Genomic DNA, 21,596 nt, shown 5'->3' with positions numbered 1-21,596 from the left:
CTACAGCCCAGTGTCTGGTCTGGTCTGAACTTAACACAGTTACAATGGGCAAGGTAAGCATGAAATGTAAAATCTATAGTGTAACAGCGATGTCAATATTTGATGTACAGTATATTGATTTGTTTGGTAAAGTGGTAACTTTAAAATGTCAGTTAAACTGATAAAAGCTGCAAAGATGCGCAAAAAGAAATTATTTTTAAAACCTAAAATGCTAAAGAACTTCACAGACTGATAACTGAACCTTTTCTGGTGTAGAAATGTATTGGTCAGTAGTTCTAAAGGATTGTTTGCCCAAACTTCATAACATAACTGCCGCAAAATAAGAATTGCTTAAGCGCCTTTGTCTTCTGCTAAGGATAGTATAAATTGCAATTATTTGGCTGAGCTTACAGTCCTACTTCCTATGAAAATAGACAAAGAACTTTTTACAATGTCTTGGTCTAGACTTTGTTCCCTTCATTAAAGTATACCAAATGCTATACTGTATTTTATTCAATTTTGCTTCTGGCACATCACTCGGGACATTTTCTCCCTTCAGCTCATCTTTTCTAAACTTCTTCCCTTCCAAATATATAATCCAAAAACTTTGGTAGATATAAAACTAACTTGCAAACCTGGTGCAGAATACCAAATGGTGTGGTTATGAAAACTATGCATACTAAAAGTTCACGTTGTATTCTTTATGAGACAACTAGTCATACATGTGTGTCTTAGTTTGCCTTTGGAATAGTTCTGCAATGTCCAACTCTCTGTCATGTGCAGGTTATCTTCTATGAAGACAGGAACTTCCAGGGCCGTCACTATGAGTGCAGTAGTGACTGCCCCGAGATGCAAAACTTCTTCAGCCGCTGTAACTCGATCAAGGTGGACAGTGGTTGCTGGGTGGCCTACGAGAAGCCCAATTATGGCGGCTACCAGTACATGCTAAACAAGGGAGAGTACCCCGACTACCAACGCTGGGCAGGCTTCAATGACTGTATCCGCTCCTGCCGTATGGTGCCACCTGTGAGTTTTAACTTGTGTCCTACCCCAGCATTGCTCCCACTAAAAGGTTTTCTGTAAAAGTACCAGTTTAGGATCATTGTCCTCCAGCCTAGTGTTACTGCCTTCAACTGTCAATACCAGTAGATGGTCATTTTAACATGTCTTTTTTTCATTGAACTATGGACAAGGTCATTGGATTAGATCATTCTATTTCACTGCAGTAGAAAAATTTAACACGTTTGGTATTACTTTATTCTGTCATTTCGTCCTCTAGTATAACGGGAACTACAGGATGAAGATCTTTGAACGGTCCGACTTTGCAGGCCAGAATATGGAGCTAATGGATGACTGCCCAGATCTGCATGAGCGTTTCCACACTCGTGACATTTCCTCTGCCAATGTCATGGAGGGCTACTGGATGCTGCACGAACACCCCAACTACAGGGGACGCCAGTACTTCCTGCGTCCTGGAGAATACAGGAGGCACAGCGAGTGGGGAAGCACCAGCCCCACCTTCGGCTCTCTGAGACGTGTCACAGAGCTCAACTGATTCAGAATTTTTACCCTAACTGAGCCCCAATGTTAAGATTTCCACCCTATTGTTCTCCTAATGCCAGCACTGTTTCAGTGTGGTCTCAACACTGTGGTGCCCAAACCTGAAATCATGCATTTTAATGATTGGGGTTTTGGTGTGTCTGATGTTGGGTTATGGTTTTGTTGGGTTGCTTTGCATTGTTGGGGGAAGTTCCTCCACAAATCAGTAAATGGTGATTATCTTTTTTGCTTTGGTTGTTCCATAGCAAAACGGTTTGCCTCGCTGGTCCCAAACCTCCTGTCCTAATGGAATCACAATAAATGAAAACTTGATGAAAGTCAACTAAAGGGAGCCTTTGTTAATTTTCTATTGACTACTACAGCTGTCACTATCAAAAGATCAGGCGGATATGGCCTGTCATAAATCTGAGGGATATTTTTCTCTTTAATATGGTGATTAAACTTTCAGGTCACAGAGTTAGATATAGTAGTGTAGCCACTGAGGTTCTAGCAAGACCAAGAGTTTCTACAGTTTTTTGTGACATCGGCGTTCCACATACACAAAGAAATATTATCAAGGAAACAGAAGCTTATTCTTTGAAGTTCACTATTAAAGACTCGAAAAAGGGTATCTGAGGATGGGCATGTTGGAGTCTTTATGAGATCACATGGTACAGAGTAAGCGCTTTGGGTCCATGAAAGATGCCCATATTAGATCCACATCACAGGGCCAGTGCCAACTCAAAGAGTTGGAGTCAAAGTGGCCTGGTATTAGCCCCGAGCATCAAGCTCTCTCAGAACAAAAAACAAAACCCAGTCCATATCCCTGCTCATGCATTTTTCATCAGCCCAAGATACTGAACCCTTTCAGAAATAAATATCAATTCTTGAAATTGTTAATTAGACGCTGCGTAATTGGCGAAGAAACACATGAATAAATAACTTTGACCATTAATTATTGATTCAAAAAAATTTGAAGCCCAGCAGGGAGTGCATTTGAGAGTCTCTCAAGATCAAGCACAACAAGAAATAAGAGTTTTGGCCTTGAGTAATGTCCAATTAAAGGATTGTCAGCTTTGCTGTACAAGTCCAGTGGTTTGCCCTCATCATCTTGTCATATATCTGTGGACAACAATACCCAGTAGACAGCTCACCATCAACAGGGTGCAGCATGGGATTTGATCTCTCGGGGTCTGGAGGCAATGCCTGATAAAAGATGAGAGGAAATTACATGCTGACTGGCCTGAGACATAACTGGAAGTTAACCTAAAGGTCAAAAGGGGCCGTGGCTTTAGATATTAACCAAATTCAGGAAGAAAACAATTCAGCCTTGCATGAAACCTCAGAAAACAACTCTGTGGTCATTTGTGTTTAAAATTATAACCTTCCAAACCTCACATGAAAACAACAGTAATGGCAAATAACCTGAAAACTCTGCAAATAGCTTTGCCAGAATATCCACAACAGTCCTTCTGAGTTTTACTTCATTTTCCACTTTATACAACACTGACATCTACCCTTAGTTCAGAAATGTTTTTAGGAGCCATAAAGTTGAAAAATAACTTGAGGACAAAGGCCAGTTAATTAAAAACAGAATGACAATGTCAAATTTAAGAACAGATCTTCTATATTTTCATGTCTGTCCATCCTAACATTTCTAAAATTATTTTTTTGTAGAGCTTCAAGAAATAAAAATGCCCCTCTAAACTGTTTGTTCAGTTGATAACCAGATTCAAATGCAGACTTTTCTGTGGGAACACCTTAAAGAAGCATTTGTATAATCTGAGGGTAATGGATAATTCCTGTGATTATTTCAATGCAAATTCAACATTGACCATAAAATATTAATTTCAGTCAGTAATGGAAGCCTTACACTTCACAAAAAAACCACTCCTCAGTGTCCTGTTACTGTACATCAAAAACTCCTGTTATTACAGTAACTAGGTGTACACACTTACACCTCAATAACTACTGTAACTGAAGCAAACAACTCTAATACACAAGATGTGGTAAAATACAAATCTATAAACCACTACGCATCAAAGAGGCAATACTCAATGTCCCTAGATTGTTCCTTCTCTACCTCAAGTCATTTAGATGATATTTTCAATCGCTTCACACATAAAAAGGACAAAAGAGTGAGATCCGAGTTTTGTCTCCCTCTTCATCTCTGAACCCTTTGGACTTATGATGGGAGGCTGATTGAAGGGTAAGTAGTGCGTTTTGGAGAATGAATTCTTTAGATGATAGAAAAGAGAAAGGAAAAAAAAGAAACAGAGAAACCCAGAACATAAGTCTGTGATTCCATTATTAGTCTCAGTTCTCCTTTTCTCTCTTTTCATTTCTGATGGCTGGATAATTAAACCTCTATAGTATTGTCTTCCATCTTCGTTGCCCCACTTCCAGCAATGCGAATTCCCCTATGGGCAACTTTAAAAAGGCCCTTTTTCGACATCTGTTTTTCAGATCAGTATGACTTTTTTTTTTTTTCCCCCATTAATTTGTGTTCTTTGTGAAAGTAGAAAGACTATGGTGCCAGGACAGAGATGAACATATATGTGAAAATCCGTAGCATTTCAACTTCCAAAAATCAAAGTAAGAAAGAAAATTACCCCAATTTTTTTTTTTTTTAATTCTACAATACCGCAATTAAATAGCCCAAACCAATCCTTAAGTGTGCATTGCAAGACATCAGATAGGATCTCAGAGGCTGGAGAGTTACAGAGCTTAATTTAAAAGCAGTCGCATTCTCCCCTCCAGCTTGAAGGAGGCAGGTTGTCAATTACTATTCCTGCTCTGACAGAGGCTTTGGGCGCCACGAGGAACAAGCAGGAAAGCAACAAAGCATAGAAAAATGAGCACGGCTTGTAACAATAATCAAATAAATACAAAAAATAAAAAACAGGAAATAAACTGGATGCATACAAGTTGGTGTATTTAACTTGCATTATTGTATAACAAATCACACTTTCTGATCAGTATGCATGTTTGTTATACATTTCTATTTCAATCCTGTAGTTAGGTTTTTACTCAAGGAATTTGAAAGCTGGTAAACACCAGTAAAAAGGAGGTAAAAATGTGTGCTATTAAATGCAACTTTGTACTGATATTACTGCATGTCTGAAATGATCTAATCCAGCACCTCATTTTATCAAAGTATCTATAAATTCAGAATCATAGAGAGCCAACCTGGAATTAAAGCAAGTAGATGAAAAACAATGTTATATGAACAAAGAGCACTTACAGTACAAACAATATGAGCCAATGCAATCTGTTCAAATGAAACTGGACCTTCAGTCATATTTCTGCAATCAAAGCATGATCTTGTTTTCTGAGAGAATAGATAACAAAAAAAAGATAAAGCATGCCCGTCATCATTGTAAAGGCATTTTCGTTCATTGTTAGGTTTGTCTGTATTAGTCAGAATTGGTTGATAGAAAGAAAATGAATCACCAACTAATAATTGATAATTGAGCAATTGTTCCGAGTCTTTTCATAAAAATAGAAAAAGAAGGCAAAAATTCTTCATTTCCTGGTTCTTTAGTCCTCCATGATAAACTGAATATGTTTAAGTGGTGGCTGTTGTGGACTCAAAACACTACCCAACTTTGAACTGTTTTCTGACATTTTAAATACCCCCAAAAAAATTATCAATTCATTGAGAAAATAATCAACAGAGAAATCAATAGCTACATGCAGCCTTCAAGCATCTCCTTTGATACATGTCTGGTAACAATTGTATTAACTTTATCTTAAAGTAATCCTTGTTAACTTTTGCTCACAGTCTTGCTAATTAATGCATTATTGTAAAGGTAATTTGTGTTGTCATTGCAACATAATATCTCCTACAGGAGTCTATTAGGCTGACTGACCTAAGTCATCAGTATCAGAAGCTGAGGTAGAATTTAAAACATTTGTAAACTTTTAGTCCCTGAACAGAAGTGTAATGTGAACAGGAACATCTTGTTGGTTGTGCTGATAAAATGGACCATTGGTGTGTTCAGTGAATCTTTCCTTTGTGTGCGTCAGAGGTTCAAAACAGTCACATTGGCCACCAAAGAGACCCCGGGGAGATTTTGGAGGGTGAAGCAAACATATTTGACTGACGATAAGGCAGAGTGAATGTCAAAGTCTCTGGCCTAGTTGCTCTCCCTCTGTCCCGCTAAAGACTGCCCGACAGGCAGGTTTTCATGGAGGTACTTCATGGTGCCGTGCTCCGAGAAGTCTGCTGCTGTGTGGCCATCACCTCTGAGCACCCACTTGGCGGTGAGCAGCCCCTCCAGGCCTACAGGGCCCCGGGCATGGATACGAGCTGTGCTGATACCTACCTCAGCTCCTAGAGACGGAGAGAAAGAAAGACAGCAAGTGACCATGGTAAACAAAATATTACGATACAAATTGTGACAACTTATCTCCATTAAGTATAAATGAGAATATACAGGCTGTTGCAAAAAAAAATGTAACGGGGATGGAGGCAATAAATGATGGGAGGATATTGAAACAAGGGGAACACCACATACCCAGTCCAAACCGGTAGCCATCGGCAAAACGTGAACTGACATTCCAGAAAACGCAGGCGCTGTCCAGCTGCTGCAGGAACTGCTCTGCTGTGTCCTCTGCAAGAGAATGAGAGCGTATTGGTGCGACAAGTCAACAACCTTGTTCTTTTGATCACCACATCTGAACAGTGTTTCAGGCATTAAACTGAATTTTTTTTTTAGCATAGAAACGGCTAAAATAAGGTATTAATGCACCAAATAAGAGCAAACTACTTCGTACGTTGAACATACACCAGTGTGACCAAGTCTATATCTTTAAATGTCATCAGGAGAAATCCTTCAGTTGATGCATGGCTCTACATTTTTAAAATGTCAATACATAGTATTGTATTAGTGAAAAAAAAAAAAAAAAAAAAAAACAGGCCCAAATCAGCACAAGGAGCCAAGGCAGGTTTTTCTCTTTATGACTTTAAAGAATACCTACCAATAAACTATCTATCTGTATCTACATTCATCTACTCTACAAATATATACACACACCTACATATTGTATCCGTCTCTCCACCCATCGCTAACTTGATATCTATCTCTCCAGTGTTTCTATCATTTCTATCAATCTGTCCCTCTCTACTCTTCTGACATTAGCTGACACCACAGCTGAGTATACTTGAAGTCATTGATGTACCTTCTGTGGTCACTAGATGGCAGCAACACATCCTCCACTGCAGATGAGAATGTAGATCTCAATGTAGAAATGTGAGCCGCACACTTTGTCCTGTATTTTTCAGATGCTGCTCAACGGTAATTCTCATCGGCAAAAGAAGCGCAAAAATATACTAAAGATTTGTAATTTAACCTTCTGCAAGGAAGGCTAAACTCTTTGCATTTTGATTATGCACACATATATTTTTATAACGGGAACAGAAAAACAACAACAACAACAAAACGTTTCTTTACGTGTTTATGGGAATCTTTAGTTCCCATCAAGATTTCATATTCCTGAACCCCGCTTGACAAATGAACAAATTATAAAAATGGCAAGGTGTAAGTCATCAACACTGTCCACATGCAATATGGACAGTCATGAATTACTCTGTGGGCACAGCACAAAATAGTTTCCATCAAGATGAGTTAGGAAGACGCAGCGTGATAGCTCACTTCAAAGACAGAAATATGTTTGAGTATGATTCAAAGTTATGACAGGCACAAGTCTTTTAAACTGTTCAGCATCTGCTCTACATTTTAAATGGGCTCTGTCCACTATATTGGAGTCACAAAGGGAGGGTGTGCACTCACCCTGACAACAAAGTGTCACTGCTCATTATTCGGTGTGGCAGAAAATGAGATGGAAGTGGGGAATTAATTCAACAGAGTGAGAAGGACAACTTGATGAATGTTAAGCACCTACATGAAGAGGCACGGAGAAAGAAAAGACTGACCAAAGCTGACAGGTGCTGCTTAGTCATGGAGAGGTAAGATATGACTAAAAGTATGTGACTTTACCATTTTAAAATGCAAATTGGCAAAAATGTATATACGCAAAGAAAAAGACAACAACAATGTACAATCAGTAAGAAGAGGCGCCACCTACCATTTTCTGTGATGATCACGTCTGTGTGGGAGCTGCCGTACTTGTGTATATGGTCCACGGCCTCCTGCATGCTGTCCACCACCTCCATACAGCACTCCAGGTCGCCGTACTCTGTCCGCAGGGACTTTGCCTCCGAGGGGCTGAATGTCAGGTAGGAGGCGAACCGGGGGCCCGCATGAATCTTCACCTATTGACCCCAGACAAAAAAAGAGAAATCATTCCAAGAAATATAAAAATTAAGTACATTACAAAAAAAAAAAAAAACCTTCAGCTTTTGTTGTATGACCACTGAAGTTCCTCAAATTCAATAAAATCATTTTTTGCTGACAAGTAAACTACAATCAAAGGTCATTATTTGACTGTACTCTTGTGAACGTGGGCTAATGTGCATGTCTGGTGTTTTACCCGTTCAGTGCGGAGCATGTCGATTATCTGGTCAAACAGTGGGGTTCCCAGGATGTCCCGATGAATCAGCAGAGTTTCCATGGCATTACATGCAGCTGGGTAGTCACACTTGGAGTCTCTTACTAGAAGGTGACAATATCAGTCAATTACTGGCATGTAATACAACAAATGTCTGACAGAACCAGCCTCTGAGTACTACATCCAATTAGGAGAGTGGTATTAGTTTACCAGTATAGAAGAAATTGATATGGGGTAACTGTATTTACTGACCAATTTTTATTACTTTGTCTACACTGGCCTCTACGTCGACGTAGACGTGGCAGATGCCCTCGCTGTGACCCAGCACCGGGATGCCCTTGGCCGCCCGCTGAATGTCCCGCACCAGCTGGGATGAACCTCGGGGGATGATTAAGTCAATCATCTTGTCAAGTCGGCATAGATCCTCCACCTCCTCACGAGTGCTCACCTTGTCAGAAATACAGGTTTGTCAAGCACATCAGGTCGGAGCTTATGCTCTACTTATTAGGAATATAGATGCACAAATCAGGTTCTCTTACATCGAACTGAGACCTTTTCATCTAAACTTCCCCATGTATGTGTGTGTGTGTGTGTGTATATATGGTCTGTATTGCTTTTTAATAAATGTGTAGGAAACCAGTTTTACCATCTGTATAGCCTCTCTGACCCCATGCATGGAAAGGGCTTCCTGGGTGAGCTGGTGGAGGACACGGTTGGTGTTGGCCGCCTCTTTGCCTCCCTTCAACAGAAGGGCATTGCCACTGGCTATGGCCAGGGCTGACACCTAGAAATACAAATACAGGCAGGGTGTGAAGCAACTGCGAGTACTTCAAGAAAGAGTAGCGTAAATTAGGATCCTTTATGAATAAGCAAATCCAAAAAGTTAATTCGACGTTACGCTGAATTGTGTTACGGCGTGTTCTGCAGACATACCTGGGGCAGACAGTCAGGTCGGGCCTCAAAGATGACCAGGAGAACCCCAATGGGTACAGTAACCTGCTCCAGATCCAGGTTGTGAGCCACCCTGGTCCTGCGCAGCACACGACCCACACTGTCCTGAGCTGCCACGGCAATCTGACGCAGGCCTATGGCCAAGCTGTCAAGTTTGGCTGGTGATAGACTCAGACGCTTCAACATGGCTGGAGGCAACTGGCCTATAAAACAGGAGGGAGAGCAAAGTTACACCTTGTCATTATGTGCTATGGAATCAAACTCTAATGAGACCATCCATATGAAGGAGATGGTGACAGACGCCCTCTGGTGGCGAGATCAATTATTTGTTCATTTGGAATTTTTTACAAAGTTATCTCTGGTTTCTTGGTTAAGTTTATGTGGCAATATGAATGCGGAAATAACAGCTTTGATTCTTTCCTGCTAGAGAAGAATCTGTTGATAAAAATGTGTTTATGGATAAATGAATACATGTTCCTCTTGAAGAAGCTAAAAACATCGGACTCCACACTTTCCTCTACAACAACTTATCTAGTGCCAACATAAAAAGAAATTAAAATCTGAAATATTTGGGAGAGAAACTTGAAATGGTGCCGCAGACTTTACATGCATAAAAATGTTCCACGCCGCTTCGTCCTCTTTCTTTTACCTGCACTGGCAGCCAGGTCCATGTCCATCTTGTTTGCAGCCAGAATTTCTTCCTTCCTTTCAGTCAGCAGGTCTGCGAGATGGCAGATGATCTCACTCCTCTGAAGACACAGTCATCCGAATATACAGGCAGGCTCAGTATGTTGCAGATTTATCCACAAGAGTTTGGCGTTTCTCTCCAACTAATAAGGACTGACATTTTAAATTATTAATGTTTACAACCTATATTAACTCATTTAAACTGAAGTTCTTAAAAAATAATTTAAGATGTTCTTATTTGAACAAATACATCACCTGGGCTGGATGCAGAGATGCCAGGGTTCTTCCAGAGTTACGAGCCATTTCTGTCTGCTCCTCCACAGAGGGGCCTGCATTCAGTCACAAATAGGACAGACTAAAACAACAGAGGCTGCAGCGGCAGTCAGTATGGCTGCAGTAATACCGACGCGAGATTGAAAGCAAAAAAAAACAACCAGGTAAACTCACCAGCTGGTTTGATTTCAGAGAAGAAGGTTCCCACTTTTTTGCCCTCCACTATGTCGGTGATGACGTGGCCTGTTACTTTGGGGTGGGTGCCGTTAGCAATGACCACTGAGGTGCCCCCTTGTAGCGCCCAGAGGGCAGCCTTGACCTGCAGATGAACACGGAGACACACAAGCTGAATTTTAAAAAGGTCTCTTTTAAGTGTTTGTACCTTTAAATTTAAAGTTAAACAGGATGAGTCAGAATCTCAACTTGAAAGCTCACAGTAAGTTACATGTGATGGGGGGGGGGGGGTTGTCTCTTCCTCTTGTTTGCATTGTGGCTCCGGACTTGTCCGAAAAGTTTCCTTTGTTTTCTGTCTTAGTCCTTATCTTGTGACCTACAACCAACTCTGTACTGTATTACCATACAAAAGCAGATACAAAGGGAATGGGGGTGACTGTCAACTGTTTGTCAACTTGTATAAAAGCTACCCTAAGGAAGAGGACTAGGTGGAGAACGGAAGACGACGGCGGAGGAGAGGACTGCTGGGGGAAACCAGGCTGGGGAGAGCCCGGCTGGGGAGAGCCCTGCGGAAGGACTGCTGAAGAAGGACTGCGAAGGAGAGGACCTGCTGGGGGAAAGAGCCCTGCTGTAGAGAACTGCTGGGGGGAGCACTGCTGGACACCTCTCTGAGGGTGCATGTAGTTGCTCCTTCTTGCAAGAATAAACTGTCCGATGCGTTTGATTTTGAACCAAGCCTCTTGAGTAATATTTCCAACACATGACATTCAATAAAAGAGTGGACATTATCGTGTGTTGATTTGTTTTGTCAGGAGGTGACAGGTACATCACCGCAAGCCGAGAGCAAGCTAAAATTGAATTTTCTACTGTAAACGCAAGAAGAAAACTGAAGTCGGAAACAATCCATAGAACAAGAAGCTCTGCACTTTTCCCAGCTGATAAATATCTACTAAGATAAGGCTTTTAACTCGCTTGTAAACAACCTCTTCCTTAACAGAATGACTGCGGACTTTAAACACACCTTGGCCTCCATGCCTCCGATCCCAACTCTGGACTTGGTACCATAGGTGATGGACTGCTGGTCTCCAGGGTAGAAGATGTCAATTAGCTTTGCATCATCTGTTCCAGGGGGGCTGTTGTATAGTCCTACAACAAACAATTGTTGTTTCACTTAGTTCACTTACAAAGGACAAAAATACACTAGAAGCATAGACACACCAATGTTTGCAAAAGATACAATGATTAAAAATTAATTTGATAATCACAAATTTTTTTTTTAAAGAAATAACCTTCCCATGCTGGAGTGGTCTGATTTTTAATTTTTTTTTTTAAAAAGTGCCTAAGTTGATGATGAAAGACTCCACAGCCGTGATATTCATGTGCACATGGACACCTTGTGTCAACCCCGTCAGCATCAATTTCAAACAGGAAGGCAGAAGGTCCGTGTTTGTCTTTGTCACATGACTCTCAGTTGACCCTCAGCATGATGTTTTTCCCCCCAGTGTAGAGCGCAGACAGATGGTGTGTTACATAACAGCTGACCCAGACTGTTGTTGTGGTAACACGCTTACCTTCCACGTCAGACAGTGCGATGAGCAGGTCAGCCTTCATCTCCACCGCTAGCCGCGCCGCCAGGCTGTCATTGTCCTTAATGCTGATCACCTGCATGACCAGAAAGTTGCAGATGTAAGCTTCTGAAGACTGAAAAGCAGAGCCAGAAAGTAGCCACGTGCCATCAACTCATCTGAGCCTTTATTTAAGACTTCTTAAAACCAAGCTGACGAGAATCAAATACCAAAACACTAATCTACTGTTAAACTGTTGGAACCACCATGACGGAAATGTCAAACCCAAATTATCATCTAACCAGGGGTCCATCTTTTCATGGTGATCGATATTTTACGCAGACAATACAGTAAATACCTCAGAAAGATAAGCCAAATTAAATCGAGTGAATTAAGTGCACACGAGAGAACAGCTCGAGTTGGCCCAAAATTATTTTCAAACTCTTTAGACTTTCATGACACGGATTTCTGCTGAATAGTCCACTTAAGCAGTACAATGGCAATATTTCTGCCAACTATACCTTACTGGCTGAACTGCCAGCAGCTTAGTGCGTTAAAAAAAAAAAAAAAGACCAGCAGAGTTCGAGGTAAAATTATTTGAGAGAGAGAGGTTAGTTATTTCTGTAGGAGAGCATGTAAAGAAGGCATCTACCAAGAGAAGTTAGTCCTGGTCCCCTCAGACTGCCCCTCCCGCCGAGTGACTGCTTGCATTTCCATCCATCCCCATATGCAAAATGACTTCATACTTGAGTGCAGAGCTGATGAGACGAGGCCGGGTGGCAGAGGTGTTTCAGGATGTGTGCGTGAATGATAGTGAATGGAAATAGGGTAGTTTAATGAATGGTGCATGTATATACTTTATAAACACGGTCTCTGGCAACCCCCTCAGCGCCCTGCTGCCACCATCACCACCACTAGCGTCGCCCCCATGCTGTCTGTACCCACATTTACCCCCTGCAGGTCGCTGTTGGGCTCCGGGGGGGGCACGACCGCATCATTGGTGTTGATGATGGGCACGATGTTCATCCGCAGCAGCTCCCGCAGTGTGCTGTTCAGGTTCCGCCTCTTTTGGTCATCATGGAAATCCAGATTTGTCACGAGGACCTGGCAGCACAGAGGGGACCAAGATGACAGAGAGAGAGCCGAGAGCGAGAGGGAAGCCGCAAGATGTAAAAACACACTTCTGGAGAATTCAAGAGAGATCATTTTACTGTGAAGTATAGAAGTACCTGTGCAGTGCAAGTGCTGTACTGGGTGAACATGGCCTCATACAGGGCCATCAGGCCACTCTGTCCTGCTGCAGCACAGGCCCGGGCCTCCAGCTGGGGCAGAGACTGCAACACAAATGTCATAAACATCTAGCAATATATACATCTTTCCAGCTTTCTGGGTGCTCAGTAGAGCCCGACCAATCTATGGGTTCACCGATTGTTATCGGCCCATATTTGCCGTATCAGCATCTACATTGTCAGTCGGAAATGAAAACTTTTTTATTTTATTTTTTCCAGGATATAATGCAGCAAAAAGAGGCTCGGGATCATTTAGAATTTGTTCTATTTGTATTCTTTTTTTTTTTTTTTTTTAATTACTTATAATTACTATTATATTCCCAGTGAAGTTCAGTTTCAGTGCACGGTCAGGTTTATTGTTAAATTGTAAAATATCCTTCCTCCATTTGACAACAACACATCAGTCAATAAATTGCTGAGAATTTTTTTACTTGCCAATATTGGTATCGTCCCCAAAAATCAAGTCGGTCTAGCTCTAGTTCTCAAACGCACCTCATCAAACCATACCACAGCAGCACAGGTAATACGGTGGAGTAGAGCTTTTAGAAACAGGAAGCTGGCCTGCCTGATAATGGCAGCAATGCCAAGCACACAAATGTATAGTGAAACGTACTGTATGGTTGTTCAAGTGAATCGTCTCACAAAGATAACTGGACCGCATTACACACAACGGTACTAGTCCTTTTTTTTGCGCTTTACTATGGCAACAAAATACCAAAGCACGTCATTTTTACACGATTTATCAAGTAGCAGCAGCATCTTTCACAGAGTTACTCATCAACATTATCTCGGGCCCCAACATGTTCCTCCACCTCTCCTCACCATGTCTTTGAGCTGGTTGTGTCCGGAGTGCAGGGCCTGTCGGACACTCTGGGACAGCAGGATCTCGTGTCTTAATCTTTGCTTGCCAAAGGCCACGGCTCCACTGGTGACAATCATCATCTCCCTTCCTTGATTCTGCAGCATTGCCACCTGGATGACAACAACACAACCAATTAAGACTAATGAAGCACAGCTGGGTCCGCTGAGGCTCACCAAGGAGTCCGCTTTGAAAGGTCACTTCAGCCAAACTACAAAACCAACAATTTCCTCACCTCATCCCCACGCAGATGTTTTCTGTTGTATTTGTTAAGCTTTGGAGTGAACGGAATTACACATGTGCCAATCAAAGCAGGAAAAGAAATGAAAAGTAATGACTTTTTCCAGAACAAAACCAAATACTTTTCACGAAAGTAATTTCTATCAGAGAAACTTTCCCCCACCAAAACAGTTAGCACGTGTTTTGTAAATTATCCAGAATAATAAAGACACTATTCCTAAAGAGACATGTTTCTATAAAATATTTTTTTAATTGATTGTTCAATGACAAAAAAAAAAGTCTATTTACATATTGTATTGATTTCTTAAAATAAATATGTATGGTTATGAGCTTGTCTACAGATCAACATCAATTACAGTGGGTGGAAATAAATCCTGAATACCCACTGATGGGTTTAGATGTCACTGAACCTGAAACGGACGTTGGAAAAAAATAAAATTATAATAATTCCCTGCTGATTTCCTTCCACATGTAGAATTTTCTGCAGGACCCAGAAGTTACTTAGATTAAAATTGAATCTCTGTTGGTGTTCGGCCTCTCACCTGCTCCACAATGGAGGCCAGCCTCCCCAGAGCCAAACCACACTCATCACCACGTGTGACTACAGCGCTGCCGAGCTTCACCACAATCCTCTTGGCCTGACGCAGTTCACCGCGGTGTGCCAAGGAGCTGCCGTGGGCCCTGCCATGGAGAACTGCACAGAGGACGGACGGAAATGTTATCTTTAAAAAGTGATTAAGATTGATTTAACCCATGTCACGACTGATATTAGATATGAACTTTCACACGTGTCTACTTGAGTAGAAGATCCATTTCAAGACTTAAAAAGAAACAACGAACACATTTAAACTTTTACATACTTTAAAAAAAAATACTTTTCTTTTACAGTCCCTAACGTTTCACATAACAGTGCAAACCAGCATGTTTGGCTGGGTTTTCGTTTCATTGATTACATGAATGGGGCAAACAAAGTGAAGCCCTCCCCGACATCAATCTGTAACCTGGGAGACACATAATCACAGCCTTCAAACTGCCACATCAGCAGGGCCAGCAGAGAAAAGCCTGTGCTGACAGCACACATCTCTCTGGAGCAATGAGGCGCATGAGATAGTCGGAGAGACAGAGAGACACATATTGTTCAGACCAGAGTAGGTCAGAAACCTCCCCACAGGCACAAAATCCCAACGTTTTCACAGCACGTTAGAAATGTGGGGCCATCTCTTTAATTGTTGTGGGGTTTTTTTTGGGGGGGGGGTGTTTTGAGTGACATTCAATTTACAAAAATATGGAATTTACAGTGATACAGAAATTACCCCCCCAAAAAAAATAAAAAAATAAGCAAAACATTCTAAACTTTTCAATCTGCAACTAACAATTTTGTTATCGTCGTAAATAATTAATGACATATCAAAAAGTTATTCTCTCTTTTTTTTAATCCCAAGAATCCGTTTTCTGTTTTAACCTTGGCTGCTGGATGCCGAGAGTTCAGACAGCATAATGCAATGATAATGTGGCAGTGCAGCATTGCTTACCTTGTGTCAGTGGTCCGGTGAACCGGCACAAGTGTCTTTGTGAATCCAGAGGGATCCTTGAACAAAGAGTCAGCCTCTGCAGCAGCATGGTCATTTTTTTAGAGCCTTTAATATCACAAAGTCAGCGAGAGTGAGGAACACACGGAGGGATACAAATGTGCCACATCACCAATGAATACATTGAACTGCGCCATTTGCCTGAGGAATTTTAGATGAGCGTTATATCTCAACAGCAACGTGATGCCATGTGTCCACTTGTAGAGTCAAAATATAAATCTACTGGTTCCCTGGATAAAAAAAAATTAAAAAAATAAAAATAAAAAGTAACAAAGGGCTTTTGTTCTTACTTAAACTCCTGACGTCCCACTGTATCTGTGCACCAGCTCCGTGTAACGTCTTCTATAAAGTCTTGTTCATCTTCTTTAACCAGTGATTCCTTCATTTATCTCACAAGTAGTTTGCACCGAGGTGGGCTCGGCATGTGCATGGCTCCTCCCCTCACTGACGAGCTGCTGATGAAACTGTCGCTGCAGTTTACAACAAGTGTGAACGGGCCGTTTCGCAAACAATACCTCACCTCAACGGCTGCGCATTAATTCCCTCGACCAGCGACATGGACCAACGACCAGTTAATGACGGTAAGTCGCGCTGACATTAAATCAAAGTGTACAGGAGAAGCTTCGTAAATTGGCGGTGAAATGGCAGGAAGTGACGTCTGGCCGGCCAGCGGAATGCGGGAAAAAAGAACGGAAGTGTTGGTGAAAGACTCGCATTTCAAAATAAATCCCCACCGTTTAAAATGCTGAATGATGATGTGTGTGTGTGTGTATAATTTTTTTTTTTTTTAATCAACTCTGACTTTAAATTCATAACATTCATAACAAAATCAGTTGTGAATATGTAATGATAGATAGATAGATAGATAGATAGATAGATAGATAGATAGATAGATAGATAGATAGATAGATAGATAGATAGATAGATAGATAGATAGATAGATAGATAGATAGATAGATAGATAGATAGATAGATAGATCATTAGTCAATAGAATATCAATAATATCAACAGAAAATAAACACAACAAATAACAAAAGTTAAATACTATAGACAAGTGTGCAAATTTGTAAATATAGGGAGGTAGATATGCAAGTGGTGTTTTACACAAGATATTCAAGGTCATTCAACCCTTAGAGATCTGCAGCAGCTCAGCTTTAAAGCTTAATTAAAGCTACTTGTATCATACAACCAGAAGCTTCCACTGGTACCAACCAGTTTATGGTAGCTTGTCGGGAAGGTGGCTAAGATCGCCTGTCCCACCCCTAGAAAAGACAAATGTTGGTCTGTGGTGAATCTCTCAGGGTTAAAGCATTACAAGTTCAACAAATAAGCAGATTCGGAAAATATACACTGCATGCTGTTCTACAGTTGGCCTTAATGCATATTAGTCTTCTATTAATTGTTAGTTCTATGATCTTGCTTTGCCTGGGAACAAAAACCACGTCAGTACTTGATGCTCTTAACATCAAGATATTTCTAAATCTGGCTTTCATAACAGCCAGTGCATAGCTGTTATATAATGTCTGATTTCTTTGTTTGTTTGTTATCAAATCATCCCCTGTTTTGTGAGTTAATAATATTGTCGGTGATCACTGTTTTATCATCGTTCATTGTGTAAATCTGGCTTTCCTATGAGCCAGTGCCCAGCATCCAATGTGCGTGTAGCCTATACTTTGGTTATGTTTTTTTTTTTTGACGTGATCATTATTCCTTTCATAGACAAATATTGTTTGTTCATCACAGTACAACCTACTTTTGAAGGGCCTTAATCATATATGTATGGAAACATACACAAACAATGTACATTTTAAAGCCTATATCATTCTTTATCAGATCTTTTTCATAGTTTTTTTTATATTTCAGGTAGAGGTGAGGTTTTGTAGAGACTAATTGCTTTAGGCAGGGGAGATTTCCTTTCGCTCCTTGTGACAGCGAAGCTGAACTAATGTTTTAGAGAAAGTGCTCCACTGTCTGTCCAGTAGGTGGTAGAGAAGGTTGTCATAATGATAAATAATGGATAACAGTTTGTTCAGTGTCCTCCTCTCCACCACAGCTTCCACGGTGGATGGTTTCAGCCAGAAAATAGAAATAATATAAAAACATATATTCGATATTAAATAATATATAAAGGATTTCAAAAAGCACAACATTATTTTTCACTAGAACAGCTTGTGTTGTGCAACCACTAATATGACAACAGGTATGTAACTTATTAACAAAAGCCCTTTGAAAATTGTACTATGTTTCCACAAACACAACATACCATTGTGTTATCCATGTTGAATTGTTATGCACAATTAATCTGACATATTTTGTGTATTTGGGAACTAGAATGAGAGATCATACTTTGCAGGCTCGAACAGTGTTTTGCCAAACAACATAAAAGGTGTAGAGCATCTACTGGTGTGTACAGAAGTGTTTCACAAAAGATCATGTGCAAAACATCCAATTCTAGATGTTGACAGCAATTAGGTTTGTCATCTAGCATGCTGAGTCTAGTTCAACTAACAATAACAGGAGTCCACAGCTTCTTTTTAATTAATACATGGAAATATTTACTCTTTACTCATGTCGTAGGCCACTTCAGTTTAAAACCAAATGTCTTCCATAGACTTCTTCATTCATGATTATTCTCAGTTCATCAGTTTGATAGGAAGCCAGTAGTGTCGAACCTGTCGTCCTAATTAGTTCTTTCATTAATTTGTCACCTTTCATTTACTCCATGTGGCAGAAAAAATACAAAATCACTGGGTTGCAGCAGCGATGAAAGTTTTCTGTACCTACACTGTCCCGCTGTGACAAAATGAAAAGTAACCCAGAGCAGAGTTGACTGACACTGTCGAACCCCCACTGCCCCTACGATCATAGATAACTAAATTGGCTCCTGTAGCTCTGGCTAAATGTGTATTATTCCATTAGATCTGTCCTGCTCTTTTATCTGTTGCCTGCTTTTTCCCTTTATCTGTTCTTTTGTGTTCCTCCTCCTTTTTGCTCTTTTATCTGTCTATCTAACTCGGGGGAAGGAACTGACCCTTACCTTACTCCTGCCTTTACTAATCCACTACATGTGTTTGTGGAGGAGTGTGTGTGTGATCATGTGTGTGTATCGGCAGATCCTTTTAACTTCGCACAAGTCTGTTCATCTCGATTCCTTTTTGAATTTGAAACTTTACGTGTCTCCGTAACTTTTCCTCCATCACCGTCATGACCTTTCTGCCGTTGTGCGAAATGACTCCATAACTGTGGAATTAATTACTGTAATACCTGATACAGATATTCATGTCTCCCTCAGGATGAATTGTAATAATGTGGGCGACGCCTTGTTCTTTCATCTGGTGCCATTATCGGATCAAAATGACACTTCGTCTGATCCTTTGGTTTATGACCAAATACCCGCAACGCTAATCACATTCCTATTCCTCTGCTGTAATTTGCGTTCATAGCTAATTAGAAATGTTAGCATACTGAAAAGTTGAACTGTGATCGTAAACCACTTTCACATTATACCTGCTTAACATCAGCATGCTTGTATTGTAATTGTGAGCTTGCTGATGTTGACGATTAGCTGCTGTGTGCAGCCTCACTAAGCAGCTAACATGGCTGTTTGGTGTTTGTTTTCTTTTCATAAAATGTTTGTATATTTCCTCTTTTTGTGCATATCATGAATACAAAACTGCCCAACTGGTAATGGCAGGACACCAGGCCGGGCGACGACTCACAGATGCAAAAAGTTGTCGAAGGGGAACAATTGAAGTGTTGCCTTGGGTGGAACATTTGTATTGGAGTTTGATGTTTCTGTGGAGGGCTGCATAGTGTAATATAGTGGTTGGGTTGGGATGGAGAGTGTGATTGTCCCTTAACTAAGTGGCAGCATGTAGAGCGTTTCTAATATCAGTATGTCCTGGTAGTAATAGAACCTCTCTAAAATAGCAGCAGGTGCACAACCAAATAACCCATTCTAAACTCAATCTACATCCTGTCAAGCTGACATGTTATCCTCAAGGAAAGTGGGAAAGATCTGAAGAGCTTTACACCGTCCCCACTGAGGAATTAAGTTCATGTGTGGAATCCAAGAGACATATGACAAGAGGGTAGTTGCATATAGTATTTGATTTGTTTTTTAATGAATATTTGAAAATCATGACTCATTCTAAATGTGGAAACGTTCTCACGAATACAAACTTTGGAGACAAAGAAAAGTAGCAACATTAAGAATAAGTGGAAAGTTGATTTGTTAGAGAAAAGGATCAGCAGAAAAAAGCAAGTTGTGTTTACTTTTTTACGAATCTAAAAATAAATTTTCATTTATTGTTTTTTATGAATTTGCATGACTTAAGGTTAGGTTAGGTAGTTACTTTATTAATCCCCAAGGGGAATTTTTTTTCCGCTACAGCAGCATACAGAAAAGCAATAAAATAATAATAAAATATAAAATAAAATAATAAAAAGCAATAAAATAACAGTAAAAAAATATTAAATATAAAATGCACAGTATATATTGTATATACAGTACAGTATATATATATATATATATATATATATATTTTTTTTATACAAACAACCAAGAAACACAGGCAACAGTGTTATTGTTGTGTGATGGATTTTGCCAGAGGTGAGTTATTGTACAGTCTTATTGCAGTGGGCAGGAATGATCTCCTGTATCTGTCCTTAGGACAGCGGAGCTGGAGGAGTCTTTTGGAGAAAGTGCTCCTCTGTCCCTGCAGCAGGTGGTGGAGAGGGTGGTCAGGATTATCCAATATGGATAATAGTTTGTTCAGCGTCCTCCTCTCCACCACCTTTTCCAGGCTATCCAGTTTGCAGCCAATGATGGAGCCGGCCTTCTTAACCAGTTTGTTAAGTCTGTTGGTGTCGCCGGCTCCAATGCTGCCACCTCTCCCCTCCTCCCCCAGCAGACCACAGCGAAGTACAATGCACTGGCCACAACAGACTGGTAGAACATCTCCAACATCTTGCTGCACACATTGAAGGATTGAAGTTTCCTCAAGAAAAAGAGTCGACTCATCCCCTTCTTGTAGACAGCGTTGATGTTGGTCTTCCAGTTCAGTCTGTTGTCAATGGAGACACCCAGGTACTTGTACTCACCAACCATGTCCACCTCCTCTCCCAGAACTCTCAGCGGTTGTGGAGCCGTCGTCTTCCTCCTGAAGTCGACCACCATCTCTCTGGTCTTGGCCACGTTCAGGAGCAGGTGATTTCTTCCCGCCCACTCCACAAAGTCCTCCACTACTGCCCTGTACTCGTCCTCCCGTCCATCCCTTATACATCCTACCACTGCAGAGTCATCAGAGAACTTCTGCAGATGTCTTGACTCTGAGTTGTACTGGAAGTCAGTGGTGTATAAGGTGAACAGGAAGGGAGACAGAACAGTTCCCTGTGGAGCTCCAGTACCACTGACCACCGTATCAGACAGCACACCGCCCAGACGGACAAACTGTGGTCTGCCTGTCAGGTAGTCATTGATCCAGGAGACGGTGGACGCGTCCACCCCCACCACCCGCAGCTTCTCACTCAGTAGCAGTGGTTGGATGGTGTTGAATGCACTGGAGAAATCAAAGTGATTTTCACAGTCACCGGTTCCATCCAGGTGAGACTGAGCTCGTTGCAGCAGGTAGATGAGGGCGTCGTCCACTCCCACATGAGGCTGGTACGCAAATTGCAGAGGGTCCAGAGAAGATTTCACCAGCGGCCTGAGGTGGGCCAAGACCAGCCTCTCCAGCACCTTCATCACATGAGATGTGAGGGCAACCGGTCGGTAGTCGTTGAGGCCGGATGGAGTCGTCTTCTTAGGGACTGGAACCAGGCAGGACGTCTTCCACAGCACCGGGACTTCCTCCTGCTTCAGGCTCAGGTGGAAGAGGTGTTGTAGGACCTCAGCCAGCTGGACGGCGCAGGTCTTCAGGACCCCGGGGCTGATGC

The 21,596-nt window shown here is 41.3% G+C and overlaps 2 protein-coding genes across 5 annotated transcripts; one reads left to right on the top strand and one right to left on the bottom strand.

Annotated features, from left to right (window-relative positions):
* The first annotated feature begins 44 nt into the window (after positions 1-44).
* crygmx (crystallin, gamma MX) lies at positions 45-1,534 on the top strand. Its single transcript, XM_069691285.1, has 3 exons — positions 45-53; positions 715-1,005; positions 1,259-1,534. Exons 1-3 carry the CDS (start codon positions 45-47, stop codon positions 1,532-1,534), a joined length of 576 nt encoding a protein of 191 aa, XP_069547386.1.
* A 3,586-nt stretch (positions 1,535-5,120) lies between these two features.
* On the bottom strand, positions 5,121-15,689 carry aldh18a1 (aldehyde dehydrogenase 18 family, member A1). 4 transcript variants are annotated; one of them, XM_069691249.1, is made up of 17 exons: positions 15,602-15,689; positions 14,612-14,763; positions 13,793-13,942; positions 12,911-13,015; positions 12,627-12,785; positions 11,688-11,778; positions 11,138-11,262; positions 10,117-10,261; positions 9,925-9,998; positions 9,632-9,731; positions 8,965-9,185; positions 8,678-8,815; positions 8,284-8,479; positions 8,014-8,135; positions 7,609-7,795; positions 6,039-6,134; positions 5,121-5,854 (listed from the first exon to the last, which is right to left on the bottom strand). In XM_069691249.1, the coding sequence occupies exons 1-17, from the start codon at positions 15,687-15,689 to the stop codon at positions 5,658-5,660; spliced, it is 2,346 nt and encodes a 781-aa protein (XP_069547350.1). In that variant the 3' UTR covers positions 5,121-5,657. The 4 variants fall into 4 exon arrangements, with proteins under 4 accessions (XP_069547350.1, XP_069547351.1, XP_069547352.1 ...); XM_069691250.1 differs by lacking the exon at positions 15,602-15,689 and having other exon boundaries at positions 9,638-9,731; positions 14,612-14,718; XM_069691251.1 differs by lacking the exon at positions 15,602-15,689 and having other exon boundaries at positions 9,638-9,731; positions 12,633-12,785; positions 14,612-14,718.
* Positions 15,690-21,596: the final 5,907 nt, after the last annotated feature.

This window comes from Brachyistius frenatus, unplaced genomic scaffold (genome assembly GCF_029030835.1).
Source record: "Brachyistius frenatus isolate BFR_SWC_R1_liver_20210118 unplaced genomic scaffold, ASM2903083v1 Contig_11, whole genome shotgun sequence".
NCBI lineage: Eukaryota > Metazoa > Chordata > Actinopteri > Embiotocidae > Brachyistius > Brachyistius frenatus.
The sequence above is the reverse complement of the archived record's forward strand: the minus strand, read 5'-3'. Positions and strand labels throughout refer to the sequence as shown.

What these genes read in the sequence shown, in the direction of transcription:
- crygmx (XM_069691285.1), top strand. An exon ending in CCTGCCGTATGGTGCCACCT is followed by an intron (nt 1,006 to 1,258) that starts GTGAGTTTTAAC and finishes TTCGTCCTCTAG; the next exon opens with TATAACGGGAACTACAGGAT.
- aldh18a1 (XM_069691249.1), bottom strand. Translation starts at nt 15,689, where the DNA reads ATGCTGCTGCAGAGGCTGACTCTTTGTTCAAGGATCCCTCTGGATTCA. An exon ending in CACCGGACCACTGACACAAG is followed by an intron (nt 14,764 to 15,601) that starts GTAAGCAATGCT and finishes TCCTCTGTGCAG; the next exon opens with TTCTCCATGGCAGGGCCCAC. An exon ending in ACAACCAGCTCAAAGACATG is followed by an intron (nt 13,016 to 13,792) that starts GTGAGGAGAGGT and finishes TTTGTGTTGCAG; the next exon opens with TCTCTGCCCCAGCTGGAGGC.